The following is a 15,265-nucleotide window of genomic DNA, read 5'->3' on the forward strand; positions in this document are numbered from 1 at the left end:
GAAGCCCGCTTGGTCACACCGATCAAAGAATGGCGATCGAACAGCTCCTGCCAATATCCCTAACTTCAAAATCGTAACACTTTGTCCATATCCGGAGTCTCAAAGAGTTTATTGCTTTATGCAATAAAAAGTCGGTTGGATCCAGAGTGCCTAACTTCAGTCTGTTGCACGACTATGGAGCATGTCGCCCACAGGCAAGTCGTGACACACCTGGAACACCGCGGTATACTCAATAAGTCATCATGGGTACAGAAAAATACGTGTCCGCGAAGTTAGCTTATACTGACCAAACAACACATTGTCTCAAGCTTGAAGGACGGTGACCAGATTGAATCGACTACTAGATTTTTGCAAAGCCTCCAACAAGAAACCCTACAAGCGACTCTATCAAGATGGACTAATATGGAGTTCGAAACGACCTCCTGAAGTGGATGACACGTTTCCTTAAACAAAAGAAGTCATGAAGTAAATGGTCACATTTCATCATGTTGCCCATGGGGTGTCCCACAGGGCACTGTCCTAGGCCCCCACTCGTCCTACTGTGTATTTATAAAAAAAAACAAAAAGGAGGAGTAACCTCAACTGCGTGCATCTTTGCAGACTACAGCCTACTCAGGGGTGTCAATTTGCCGAAATCTAAAATCCTGAAAATCATCCTAGAATTTGGGGGCCAGAGTCAAAAGAGCTTTAATGATTTATTAAATTATGTTTCCTTTGTAAACAATATGCCAAAGGTCAATAATTTGTGTTTAAGAGTGACATTTTGTGACTAGAATGCTTAAAATAACCAAAACAATCCTCTGATTTATATCAATATCAAAAGTTTTTCTTGAGGGCTTAAATCCTAAATTCAGGAATAATCCTGAAAATTGACACTGCATCGAAAGATCCGAACGATCGAAAGAACAGAAAACCAGAAAATGATTTAAATAAACTTGTAACGATGTGAGAGAGACAGGCAGATGCAATCTTACCCCTTCAAGTGTGAGACCATCCACTTCACCAAAAACGAATTCCAATCAGGTGGACTTACGAGCTTCACCGCCATCAGTTCGCAAATGTGTGTTGCCTTAACAATAGAGACCCGAGTCTTACAAGTGACACACTGCCAAATAAAAGATAACAATTGTAAGAAGTTAGAACAGAATCCCTTGATGCATAGTGGCTAAATAATCAATAGTTAATCAAAGTTGTAACCTTTGACCTGAGCGTGTGTTCTTGACCTTGCATCAATCCAAGCGTATGGGCCTTGTATGCGGCTCAGTCCCAAATGACTACTGTGGTAGGTTGCATGGCTGTGGCTCATATCTTCTTGGAGATACAATTCAAGACAGTAACACATTGGTTGATTAATACTGATTATAGAGGTCGTAAAAGCGTATAGAATATAGAAGAAACATTCGGCCTGAAATATGGGGATCGTCTTAGCGAGCTATTCTTAATTACGAGGTGTTCGTTTTAAGAGTTTATACTGTGTTATTTTCAAGTTACAACGGCCACAACTCTCTTATTGACAAAACCATTTGTCAATAAGAGAGTTGTGGTTCTTATCCACCTAATACATAGGTGGATAAGAGGTTGATGCATGTCAAATTGCGACGCAAACCATTTGTCAATAAGAGAGTTGTGGCCGTTGTAACTTGAAAATAACACAGTATAAACTCTTAAAACGAACACCTCGTAATTATGAATAGCTCGCTTAGACGACCCCCATATTTCAGGCCGAATGTTTAGAGTTTCAATAACATCGGCCCAAGCAGTTTTAAGATGGGGCTCCAGGCACAAAAGTGTGCTTATTCTACTGCCAAAAAAAGCATTACTCCATTATATGCGAATGGATTGCGACGGCATTTGATGTGCATCATCCTCTAATTCATATATACACCGATACCAAGTTTCTATGAAATCGGCCGAAGCAGATCCGCAATATTGTTCCGGACACCAATGCTCCGGACGGGCGAACAATGACAAAACTAAAGGTATTTCCGATTCTGAGTAAACTGTTAACATCACAGAAGTTATCAAATCAATTTTAATTTTATAATTGCATCGGAACAGGTAATGTCTATTTGCATAGAAAATAAAATCAATTAAAAATATACCATGAATCAGCTTATTTTGATATATCGGTTATTTAAATCAAATACCTATACACAAACAGGTTTATTTATAGATATCTATTTTAAATTAAGGGTGTCACAATACGCTCACCTTACGATACGATACGTATCGCGGTACAGTGTGTGCGATACAATACGTATCGCGATACATATCGTCAGATGGAAACAACATACAAACCATTTGAAACCATTTTTCAATTTTATTTAAAGACCTCTACATATGTGTCATACAATACTAGTATACAAAATACCATATAATGTCATGAAGTACACGAATTGACAATTAGCTATTATTATTTACAAATCTAAAACTTTGATTTAATATGAAGACGAAATTATGAATATGTTTGAAACATACGGACTGCTTTAAGTTTCTTTTACTGCGATAGATTATTTAAGGTAACAATAAAACGTGTTTACTAACTAGTCAAACTGGCTTGTGCCAATCTTTGCTTGTGCGGTAACAAAACTCCAAGCGCAATTTTTTGAACCAGTCAAATATTGCACCTTGTTTCGTGACGTAGGCGACACAGCACATGTTTGAGTGGTTGAAATTTATTTTTAATGGTTTCAAAGAATTTGCGAAATTCTCAGCGGAATCACAAAATTACAGCTCCTGCTTAGGAAATTCGTAGCGACTCAAGTCTTGATATAAAGCAAATGTTTATACGAAATAAACGCCTACCACTTTCTTACTGATAACACAAAATTCTTTCATATTTTTTATTAGAAGCTCGCTGGAGATGATTTCAATTTAACTTCCGCCATTTTTGGGGCGATTTACAGTTACTTCCCTTGAAATGCGTCATGAAAAATGACGTACCGTACCGTACGGACTCGGAGGCGTATCGTGAACCGTACCGTGGGGAGACTATTACGATATACCGTCCCACGGAGTACCGTGACACCCTTATTTTAAATAGTGGAGATGAGATATATGTCTTTAAATGTGCTTCCCTTTTTAACTCCTTGGCAATACCAATTATCATTGGCCAATATAAAATGGCCACACATAATACCAGAGAAATATCAATGCATATTTGCCACAAATATACCGTATATGGACTATGTCAATTGCCAATTAATTATGGTTGCAAATGATCATGGGCAATACCAATGATTTTTGGCCAATATATTATGGCCAAATATATACCTCGGAAATACCTAATGGTTATTGGCCAATATATTATGACCGCATATATACCTGGGAAATACCCCTGGTTCGGCCAATAGAATGACCATGCATATACCTGGGCAATACCTATTGTCATTGGCCAATAAATTATCAACACAGATACATGTAAGCAATATCAATGGTTAATACCCAATATGTTAAGGCCATACATATACCTGGGCAATACCAATACAAATTTTGGAAAAGAATTGAGTAGAATTGGGTAGTTCTAGTCTTTCAGTTTAGACCAATTTATTCATCGTGATTGCATTTAACATCTAAGGTTAATTGAAACCCTTTTGAGTAAATTTCCTGGGTAGAACCAGTATTTTATGTATTTTGGGGAGATCTAAAGAATGCATGGTAAGTGGGGATCAAACTTTTAACCACCCGTTTCAATGGCGACCCTGGCGTTGTACGTCTATTTTTATAACTGATATGGGTTAGTGAACATGGAAAAAGACATCAGTTTATATGAAAACATTTTTATTACAATATTTGATGATAAATAAAGTTACAATGAAATGTACAGATTCAGTTTTAACAGCATAGCAAACTACATAGTAATCCTACTTTCTGAATCAAGTAAGTTTCAAAGTTCGCAATTGATCAAGACATTAATATAAGAAGAAAACAGAAATCAGTGTTGTCAAGAAACCATAGTAAATTGTTAGCAACACTTAAATTAGAGGACAGTCTGTGCTATATGAATGCAGTAGATAGCACAGTTGTGAGACAATGTACAGATGAGGGCTCCCTACAGATCACAATCTTCACTTCTTGGCTACAACGAGGGGTCGCGGAAACGTAGGGCCTGCTCTTTCACTCTCTTCTCGTATTCCACTCTGTTTTGGCTAAAAAAAATTGTTAACACAGTGATTTTTTGATATTTAACTATTAATATTATAGTGTATGTTAGGTCTTCATAAAATTGCCACCAGCTTACATTAATTGTATATAACAAATATGTTATAAATATTTGAATATTTATGAAATTGTATGACTAAAATTGCTTATATTTTTCAGTCGTATTAAATAACTACATGTGCTGATAACAGTTTTTTTTGAACATCAGTGCATTTTGTTTATCTTGACAAAACAGTGGTTTAAATTGCATAATCTTGTGCAGTTTTTTTGTTTTATATGATCTATAAAAACCCATTTAAATTACAATTATTATTATTAATTATTATAACATCCATATGATTGTTTGTCTAATAAATGAGAGATTTAACACACTTCATAGATAGCTAAACCATAATTCTATTGCAAATGAGAACAAGATGTAAGTGTTTCAGTTAATTTTTCTACAGAACATTCATTTAAAATGCAAAATTTTGTAGCAGGACACATCTGAGTAGGTGCTGCTTAGGCTCTGCAAAGAAGCTCAATATTGGTATGGGGCCAAACTTGTTTTGCTATAAGAGGGAATACACAATGTTCAGCAAAAACGCTTATTTGTGATACAATGTGGCAACACTACAGGCTACAGTGCACTAGTTCCTACCAGTATATGGTGTAAGCCTCAGCCTGTGCAGGATCCTTCACATTTGGCTCATTCAGTAACTCCTGAATACCCAGTAAAATCTGAAACAGAATAATGAATTGTAAGCCAAAAATACCCAGTAAAATCTGAAACAGATTACTGAATTGTAAGCCAAAAATTTTAAGACTTGTGAACTCCTCTGACACTTCACAAGATATTGTTCAGGTAAAATTATCAAACAGCTCTCCTATTAATAGCGGCAATCTACTTTAATCGCAACAGGGCTTTCCTTTGACCCGACCTCCCGGGTTTTGACGCTTGAAAATTACAGAAGACCCTTGTTTGACTCTTGAGAAAATTACTTCATGCGTCACATTTGACCCGGGGTAATATACCGACTTGCGTCAACGAGATCAAAAGTTGTTAATACTAAGCGATAATTGGCTTGGGGCGGAGTATCTCTTTTTGTATACGCTAACCGTTATCGCCCGTTTCCAATCATTGAAGCACAAGTCCGCCTAGTAGGCGGAGTTTGGCCCATTGAGAAATCTAGTAATGACCAATTAAAACACTGCGTTCGATGACACGTAACGTTCCATTATTTAAAACAGCGTTTGTTATCAGCTGTTTGCGGAAAAGACATGTATTAAACCCACCAAAACAGAATGGACTCACTTGCGTCAGTTTTAATAATATCCAATATAAAATAATAACATCTATATCCACAATACACTGTAAAGAATATTTTGAGAAATACTTCCACAATATGTCAGAAAGTATTTCCAAAGCTAAATACACCCAACCCTATTTTACTTCATGTTTGCTCCGTTCAAATACGCGCGAAAGTTATGCTTGCATATGTACTGTCTACATTGTCACATTACACGCTTTGCATCAGAGTTGCTAAAAATAACCATTGAACCGTTATAACTGACCGTGTGGGAAAGTGACAAATTTGGATGCTGCATGTGCTAATCAATTACAACATAGGCGTAATAATTGACCATTGGAGAGGGCATAGAAAAACGGCGTGTTTGTCGCACATCTTAGGTGAAGATGGCACATGAAATAAACACATAATTAAACCCGGACTTTAGCCGTCCAGGGTCGATTTTGAGATGAATGTTAATCCGATGAGTTAGTTTAAGGCGGGGGTATTTATTTCTAGTTTCTGATGGTAAGCGGCTGGCACTGAGCAGTTACATGATCAGTAACTGACGAAACATATTCGCTACTTTCCGAAAACCGTACCATTGGCATTCCAAGAACGTTGCTAATGTCCGTCATCTATAAATTATCTAAAAGCAAAGTAAAGCACTGCAAAATCATATTTTAACACAATGTGTCAACCGAATCATATATTGATTGCGTATTTGCTTAATGTGCAAAAGACGAATATCGACATGTTTTCGGACAGACGTTTTCGGATACGGTATGATTCGTCGATTTTAATTTATTTTCAACGTTCTTTTTAACATTTTTAAAGAATGACGAATACACATGCGGTGTTACGGATGGTCTGATTGATAAAATTTTGCATTGTACTAACAAGAAATTGCACATAGACAGACAATAAAAAATAACAAGCTAGCTAGGCCTCAAGTGGCTGTGCCCTCTATTTCCTTTATCTTACGGTCTCAGACTATCTGCTTAATTTTCCGGATTTCGAATTTGGGACAATTGACATCCCTTACATATTTTATGTCAGTACCAGTGCTTGTGTTTTTTTTTCGTATTGATTTCACAATGCTCACAATGTATGTTTACATTGTGCCTTTTATTGACAGGAATATCAGAAATAAATGTTAAGATATATGTTAATATGTTGCTTTTTATATATTATATCTCAGTAATTTGCTTCAAGTACAAAAGATCATTGACTCTCTTGCGTTATTATTATGACTCATACAAATTTGATTTTGACTCTTGAAAATATGGTCCCAAGAGTCATTGACTCTTGAGATTTGAGGTCTAAGGAAAGCCCTGCGCAATCTGAATGAATTCTTCACTAATAACAGAAAACTTGAATAAAATGAAACACAGTAACAAGAAACAGACTCGCAAACAAAAGGTTCAATGAGACCAACCAAACTCCTTCAACATCAACAGAGCAGTCTATTGGGCAAACCTGTTTGATGGTGACTGCAGGCCGCCAGTCCTTTTCTTCATCAAGAAGAGATAGGCACACAGTTCCTGATGGGTACACATTGGGGTGGAACAGAGGGGGCTCACATTTACCTGCAGGTACATTAATGATTATTATGAGCGAGTCTCATTGGGGCAAAAATAGGGCTAAATGCATGTGTGTAAAGTGGCCCAGCTTAACTTATGCAGACAAAACTTTCCTTATACACTGACTTTATTTTCATTTAGAAGTAACTTCCTATTCATGAATAAATTATATAAAATCGTAAAGTGTCGTCCTCAAATATCCTGTGCACAATGACACTTTATCCTTTACGCATATGCTTTATGCTTAGTTTTCCCAGAACAAGGCTCAGGGTAGACACATGTGTCAAAATGATTCTCTAGTCTGTCCAAAGTAAATGGTAAATCAGGGTTTTCCACTGTCGATCGCCATTGCCACAAATGGTAATCAATACAAAATTCTGGCAACAAGTTTTTCTGCTGAATATTGCCTAAAATTGACAGAAGACGCTCTGTTTAGCCTGGCTTCCCTAGGTTGTGGTGACCGTACATGTATACAAATGAATATTTGATGAGCATAATGGCTCCATAATTGTGACAATCCTTAATTGATTAATACTAGTCACAGAGTGCACTCACATTTAGGGGGAGAGCTTGGGTAGTCTTCTTTGAACAGCATTCTGATCTTGTATAAGCCACCTTCCCATATTGTCTAGTATAAGTACACAAGAAAATATATTGAATATCATATGGTCAGGGAATAGCAAACGTAAAAGCTGCGGTTAAAAAGTCATCAGAGGAAAGCCAAATCATTTATTTCCACATCACTTCTTAAATAATGTGATCATCATATGATATTAATGTTCTTACTTAGCTAAACTCTTAAATATAAACATGTTCTCTCATTCAGATTTTCAACATTCCATTAATAACCAATCCAGAGCCACAGCTGGGTTGAATCATAAGAATCTTGTGAGGAAGGTTATTACAGTAAAACATTATCTTCTTGTAGAAAAGTCCTGTTTTACAAATTACAGGGTGCATAGGGAAAATTCAAAATGGACAAAAAGTGAGGAATTCTGATATACTGTATTTACAAACTCTATGTAGCATATAGCATGTTACCCCTTTCTTGCCAGGTATCAAGCATTCCCAGTTGAGAAGGTTCAGAGTGCCGTCCATGTTCTTGCTGGGCTTGGCAACAAAACCCTGCAACAGAGAGAAAGTTGATTTTGAAATAGGAGCCTCACTGTCAGAACACTGGGTTAGATGCATTTGCATAAAGAGTTGTCCCAGACCAGAAGGTGCAGTCTGCACAGGTTCATCAGGAACAATTCTTTTTTTATCTTTTTCAGTGCAAAGTGTCATGCCTGATTAGCATGTGCAGACTACTGCCAACACTTAAAGCACATGAATTAAGCCCAATTTTCCAGCAGCAAGCCTCATATATTTTAGTATTTCAACAGATATTATGTAAAACTACCTCTTTGAAAAAGATCTAGAGCTTTATTTTAATGTTCACGAAAGATAACAAGAGTGCCAAACTGTCACAAGATACGCCCGTTCAAAATTTTTGGACACCATGCTCAATGCTTGAAATGCACTAAGTGATCTCGAGACCTAGTTATTGACCTGGCATGACCAATATTTGAACTTGACCTACATATCATTTAGATGTAACATCTGACTAAATTTGGTGAAGATCAGATGAAAACTACTTCAATTAGAGAGGGGACACCATGCTAAATGCTTGAAATGCACTATGTGACCTCGTGACCTCGTTTTTGACCCGTCATGACCAATATTCGAACTTGACCTACATATCATCTAGACACAACTTCCTACCAAATTAGGTGAAGATCAGATAAAAACTACTTCAATTAGAGAGCGACACCATGCTAAATGCTTGAAATGCACTAAGTAACCTTGTGACCTAGTTTTTGACCCGGCATGACCCATATTTGAACTTGACCTACATATCATCAAGACACAACTTCTGACCAAATTTGGTGAAGATCGGGTGAAAACTACTTCAATTAGAGAGCGGACACCATGCTTAATCCTTGAAATGCACTAAGTGACCCCGTGACCTAGTTTTTGAACCGGCATGACCCATATTCGAACTTGACCTAGATATTGTCTAGATGCAACTACTGACCAAGTTTGGTGAAGATCGGATGAATACAATTTGAATTAGAGTCCGGACAAAGTGGCGCCGTTGAAAATGCACTAATTGACCCTATGACCTAGTTTTTGACCCGGCATGACCCATATTCGAACTTGGCCTATATATCAACTAGATGCAACTGCTGACCAAGTTTGGTGAAGATCGGATGAATACAATTTGAAATAGAGTCCGGACAAAGTGGCCCCTTTGAAAATGCACTTATTGACCCTATGACCTAGTTTTTGACCCGGCATGACCCATATTCGAACTTGGCCTAGATATCAACTAGATGCAACTGCTGACCAAGTTTGGTGAAGATCGGATGAATACAATTTGAATTAGAGTCCGGACAAAGTGATGCCTTCCGCCCGCCGCCCGCCGCCCGCCAAGGGGTTTCACATAATACGTCCCGTATTTTATACGGGCGTATAAAAACCATCTCAAATAGGTATACATTTATTAAGCATGGATGCATGTGGGAAGGTCTTGATTAGGAGAGCCCTGTTTTGATTAAAAAGCACTGTTGTTTAACCTTCCTACCACTTTGATGGCAGGAATTTGAAGTCATTTTGAAATCAATCAGGCCTGGTGAAATAACAATTCGGACAACTTCTATTGCGACAGTAAAAACTGCCAGTTTTGCATTTGACCACAAAGTTTGATAATCACAAAGAACCTTGACGGTAGCAATGTGTTTTATTTGTTGTCCCTAATCATCTCTGTAAATTAAACCTTGGTAAACATATTATTGAAAATACTTACAGTGCTTTTTTCCGGAATGGGACCGAATTCCATTAGATTGTGAAAAATTGCGTCGCTTTTACTAACACTGGAATTTATTTGTGATACTTAGTTAGAAATGCTTCAAAATTTAGAAGAAAAGTGTTTTCAATATCATATTTTCTTAAGACAGTCTTCTATTCTTATTTTATGGTATTTGTTAGCAATAATCAGCATTTCATAATTTTAGAAACAAAGTGATTTTTCCCAGTTAAGGGCATCGGCCTAATGATAAAATAAAATTCAATAATTTTCCTCTACTTACAAATGGGTGATCTTTTCTCCAGGCTTTCCTTTCCTCGGTCAATCGTGCAATTGCGATTCCAGACATATTCTGCAAATAACAATTAAATGAACTGTTAACAAATGGAAAGTCAGGAGCAATTAGACTTCTTGGAATTGCTCTTGATTAATTGCCATTTAGCTATGCTTCTATCAACAGCCCTGGATGCCCACACATTTCACTTTCATTTAATCAAAGCCCTGAAGTTACGGAAGTTGTTCTCTATTCCATAACCTTTTTTTAAACAATCGCTTTTTTAATCACAAGTTTGAAATAAACACAACCGATTCACATTTATAGAGAGTGTCTCAATGCAAATGTTGAGATGTGTGTGCACTGTTAAGAATCCTTTGGGTGTTATAGATATCACTTTATAGACAAAACTACAACAACAGCCCCTTTTTAGACTTATTGAAAGTATAAAAAACATTACTACACTTGTGTAATGAGAACCAGATAATGTAAAAAGATAATAATTTCAAGCTCCATTTAATGAATATGTCGTGGTAATATTGAATACCTACCCTACCGTACATATAGAATTCAATTTCATTATGGAAATTCTCTTTACTAAACATGTGTTTTATTACCACATACATATTGTGAAATATTCTATTAGACAATTAGTAAAAAGAAATAAACATTGTATCTGCGAGCAAGACTTTCACAAACGAATAAGGTAGCCGTAATTAAGACAGCACTGTTGACATGCATTACTTGTTACAATAGCATTTCACACAGTGTCAAACCAGGCCTTAACATCGGAATAGAACACTAATGTGCGTTTGATATTAAGTTGCTTTTAATATTCAGTTTTAGACTTTTAGCAAATATACAGTAGGTCTGAAGTGGGTAGTGGTGATAAAATTTTCAGATAATTGTCTTGTCATTGTCTTTTGAATATTTATTGTTTATATTTATTGTTGAACTAAGCGCCCTCACACTTCTTTGGGGGAAGGGGTCCGCAGCCCTTAGGAGGGGGAATTTTCGCGGCGTTTCCCTTTTTGGGGGATTTTACTCTCTCATTATTACATTTGTACATGTTTGCACTATATTCATTGCATTTTTCATAATTTAGTATGTTTGCAAAGATTAAATTGAAATAGAATTGAGATATTATAATCATGAGACACATCTTTCTATTAAAAAAAATAAAAATTTTTTTTTTTTTTTTTTAGGGGGAATTTTTCCCCCCAAAAGAGGAAAAAAAGTATACTTTTCAGGTGGGGGACTGCCGCCGAATTTCGGCGGCAGATTAAATAGATTGAGGGCCCTGGAACTAATGTTCAATGTTTTATGAATTGACAACTGTGAATAAGAACTAACTATACACTATACTATTTTATTGATTGCATCCATGCAATTGCTGAAAAGTCAGGAAATAATGTCGCTTGCACATACATGACACAAATTTCCCCTATCTAAGGGTTATTTCTAGCTTAATTTTCCCAAGTGGCACTGTACCCATACTTAATAGCACAATTCTGCGGTGACGTCACTAATTGCTTAGCTGACCGATACAGAGGTCACGTGGTTTAACCTCAGACAAAGGATTCACTACATGTTTTGTACACTGCAATATTTACACAGAGCAAAATAGCAAATTACACTTGGATGATGGGAATTAAATTGGCATCTTGTTATTTGTCCAGAAGTGTTTGAAATGCTGTACCTAGAAACCTGAATCCTGTAGTTCTTGATTAATTCCAGAATGTATTTCACAAAGCAATACATTCAGGAACTAATCAAGAACTACAGGATTCAATATGTGTATAGCTAACTACTAGTCAATTTTATTCTTTCTGTAGCCAAATACTTATTTTTATTTGGCTACAGAAAAAATAAAATTGACTAGTTATGTATTTACTTGTAATAATGTTTAGATCTAGTTGAAACTGTCAGTCAATTAGCAAAAACTACACATCAGGCAATATGGTTAGCATTTAGGTTCAGTTTTGACTGATATTTTTACTGTTTTTAAGAATTACAACTAGTGCATAAGACAGATTTGTATGCTGTTTATGGCCATGTAAAACACAAAACTTTATTTAATAAGCCTGTGTTCTTATTCAAAAATTCAATTAATACTACACCGTTATGCTTCACGCAAAGTGAAATTTTGTCACCAATTTCAGATGCATTAAAGGATTTATTCTTCTACCTTAAGATATTGATACAAACTGCAAGAAAAACTGTCTTATATGCACTAAAGATGTATGCAAATGTACTTTTACATCATTTAACATTTGTAACCCTGCTACTTGTTCTTTTAATAACTAAGACAATTTGATTTATACAGAATATGTTTTAATAACATTGTGTAGAAAGATTTCATTAACATAATTGAATTTTCTTCCTGGAACGAACCAGTACTAAGCAACAATGTTTTTCCTATAAGCAAGTGATAGCTACTAAGCAACAGTGTTTATTACCTGTACCTTCACCCTTTTTCTTAATTTTAATCTCATAATTCTCTTCATTTTCTAATAAAATTCCAGCCAAATTGATGTTATCTGAAGCCATTTTGCTTATCAGACAGAAAGTGTAAACAAAGAAACTTGTCTGAGCTAGGGGCAGTCTTGAATGATGTCACTGATAAGGGATACAGGTGAATCTAAAAATAGTACAGCTAAAGTGTGCTATTATGATCAAATTTGACTTTTTATCTCTAGTCAGACTTAAGCCTTTGAGGTAGGGAACTTTTCTTACACACAAGTCACAAAACATATATCATGACGGTTTATAGTTGTGACAAGTTATTTTTATATGCATTAACAAATAACAAATTCATGGCCGAGAAAAGAACGTGTATGCTGTTTAATGGCCAAAATAGACCTCTGACATCAACCGGAGGTAGAGAGACACTGATAGGTGTTATATGCGAAACAATGTCTATGATTATTGACACTTGTCATACATGCCAAACGTCCCGGATTGTCCGGGACAGTCCCGGAATGTCCGGGAAGTCCCGAAAATGAAGAACTTGTCCCGCTGTCCTGGAAATCTGTCAAATGTCCCGGAATTTACAAAATCCATATATACATGCCTTATCTTAGGCTTAACTGCACCTCGAATCTGTGTATATCTGCAGCGTCTCCATGACAATGCCTACCCGAATAGGCAGACTACGCTACGTGTCAAAATCGATCAATTAACAGGGGTCCTGTTATCATATCGATTGTCTCACGTTTGCGGTCAAACCGAAAGGGTGGCATTGTTTAATGTGGTTGTTAATTGACTTTAATCTACTACGTCATTATTTCCCGCTGCGTAAGGGCAAAGGATAGTTGTTCACACATCTGAAGTCTACTCCTATAAATATGAGGTCGATTTACATTGGTAGATTACGTCTAATTATTTGGACTAATCTGAAGTCCAACATCGCTGAGTAAAAAAAATAAAAGCAGTTTATGTTCGCACGTGTAACCGACAAAGAAGTTGAGTAAAAAAGTAAGCACATAAAAACGTCATCCTCACTAGGTTTACTATTGTCTTGTTCTAACTTCTAAATCCCCAGTAAACATAACGTTAAAAAAAATAAGTGAATTTGAATTGCGTTTGCCATGTCAAAACGCCCAGCAGATTCGTCCACTTGTCCCAACAACTACGTGTTACACACCGGTCTTAATAACAATAACGCAGTGACGTCACCATCTATGTTTAGAACGCTTACACTGAAAACACGTGGCTTGTATCTAGTAATGGAAGTAGTAATGTTTAATTTGACGTTAATAGATCAAGTGTATTTCGGATAGGCTTTCGAACTTTTGCAATTAACGATGCGAAACAAAAAAAACGTACCAAAAATGCATGTCTATAAATATCGCTACATTTTATACATGTCCCGTAAAATCGGCAAAAGTCCCGGACAATTTAACTCAATGTCCCGGAATTGGTCTGAAAAATTATGGCATGTATGACACTTGTTATTTCAAAACCAATTAAATACCATGGCAAAGTTAAGTCTTAAACAGAAGGTTTGACAAAGGCTGACTGAGTAACTTATAGTTGGACTTCTACATGTGTTTTGAAGGGGGCACACAAATAAGTGAAGAAACTACGCGCAAATAATCAATACAGTAGTGAATATCATTTTCAATAGGACTTTCCAAAAAGTAGGCAACTTCCCTTGCGTCCTCAGGAGTGATGTCCCAAATTGACTTACAGTGACTTTCATAGATTTTTAACAGTACGAGTTTATTATGACATACATATAAACTGCAACTACAATATAACAGATCTCATAAATTGCCATGTTACATGGCATATATGTTGCCATTTTGCATTATAATTACCATGTAATTCACAAATAAATGAATATAAATCCTACTGTACTTTGCTGGACAGAAATAATTTTTTATTAAGATGTCACACTGGTGCTTACTCTGTAAGTGGGTGAATATAAAGAAAGAGGCTGTACAAGTTTTATCTGCTTTTGCAAAATTATTCACGTTACTCAACTTAACAAACTTATCGTGAATAAAGATTATTTACAACTAAATCTTACACTCCGCTTTGTTTGATATATATCTACCGCAACCCAAATTCGACGACACCTAAATTCGACGATGTTCTATTTGTATTGATTAAATGGATGATTATTGTCTTGGAATCATTACAAAGTAATACAGCCGATTTTAAAATTATTATTTTGTGCTATTAAACATGTCATTATTTCTTTCATTATTTGCTAAATGTTGCTTCATGTAACCGTTACATCGTCGAATTTGGGTAACACTGGGATAAATAAACATCAATAGTGCTTTTTATTACAATTCGCAGATCGCGAAATGTGGTTGCAATGCATAGAAAGTTTATAAAATAATACACGTTCATTTACCTTGGTCTTATTTTTTAAATCTTGAAAATACGTTTGATTTAAATAAGCATACACAAAGTCGTATTGATTAGTAAAAACAAATATTATTAACACTCTCAAAGCACAAAAATATGTATATTTCAAGGCGGGAAGTCACGTGACTACTTTAAGTTTGTTTAGAACGCGGACTAACAAAGTCTTAGCATCCATTATTGCTTTTCGGCAAAATTTTTGAAAAAAAAATATTTTGTATATTTTAACTTTACAAATCCACTTTATTTAGTTACA

General features: G+C 35.9%; 1 protein-coding gene across 2 annotated transcripts; it reads right to left on the minus strand.

Annotated features, from left to right (window-relative positions):
* Window positions 1-3,763: 3,763 nt before the first annotated feature.
* LOC127865757 (SUMO-conjugating enzyme UBC9-B) lies at window positions 3,764-15,169 on the minus strand. 2 transcript variants are annotated; one of them, XM_052405703.1, is made up of 7 exons: window positions 14,999-15,167; window positions 10,141-10,209; window positions 8,054-8,137; window positions 7,568-7,640; window positions 6,909-7,018; window positions 4,802-4,881; window positions 3,764-4,148 (listed from the first exon to the last, which is right to left on the minus strand). In XM_052405703.1, exons 2-7 carry the CDS (start codon window positions 10,204-10,206, stop codon window positions 4,079-4,081), a joined length of 483 nt encoding a protein of 160 aa, XP_052261663.1. In that variant the 5' UTR covers window positions 10,207-10,209; window positions 14,999-15,167; the 3' UTR covers window positions 3,764-4,078. The 2 variants fall into 2 exon arrangements, with proteins under 2 accessions (XP_052261663.1, XP_052261664.1); XM_052405704.1 differs by lacking the exon at window positions 10,141-10,209 and having other exon boundaries at window positions 14,999-15,169.
* Window positions 15,170-15,265: the final 96 nt, after the last annotated feature.

Source organism: Dreissena polymorpha, chromosome 2 (genome assembly GCF_020536995.1).
Source record: "Dreissena polymorpha isolate Duluth1 chromosome 2, UMN_Dpol_1.0, whole genome shotgun sequence".
NCBI lineage: Eukaryota > Metazoa > Mollusca > Bivalvia > Myida > Dreissenidae > Dreissena > Dreissena polymorpha.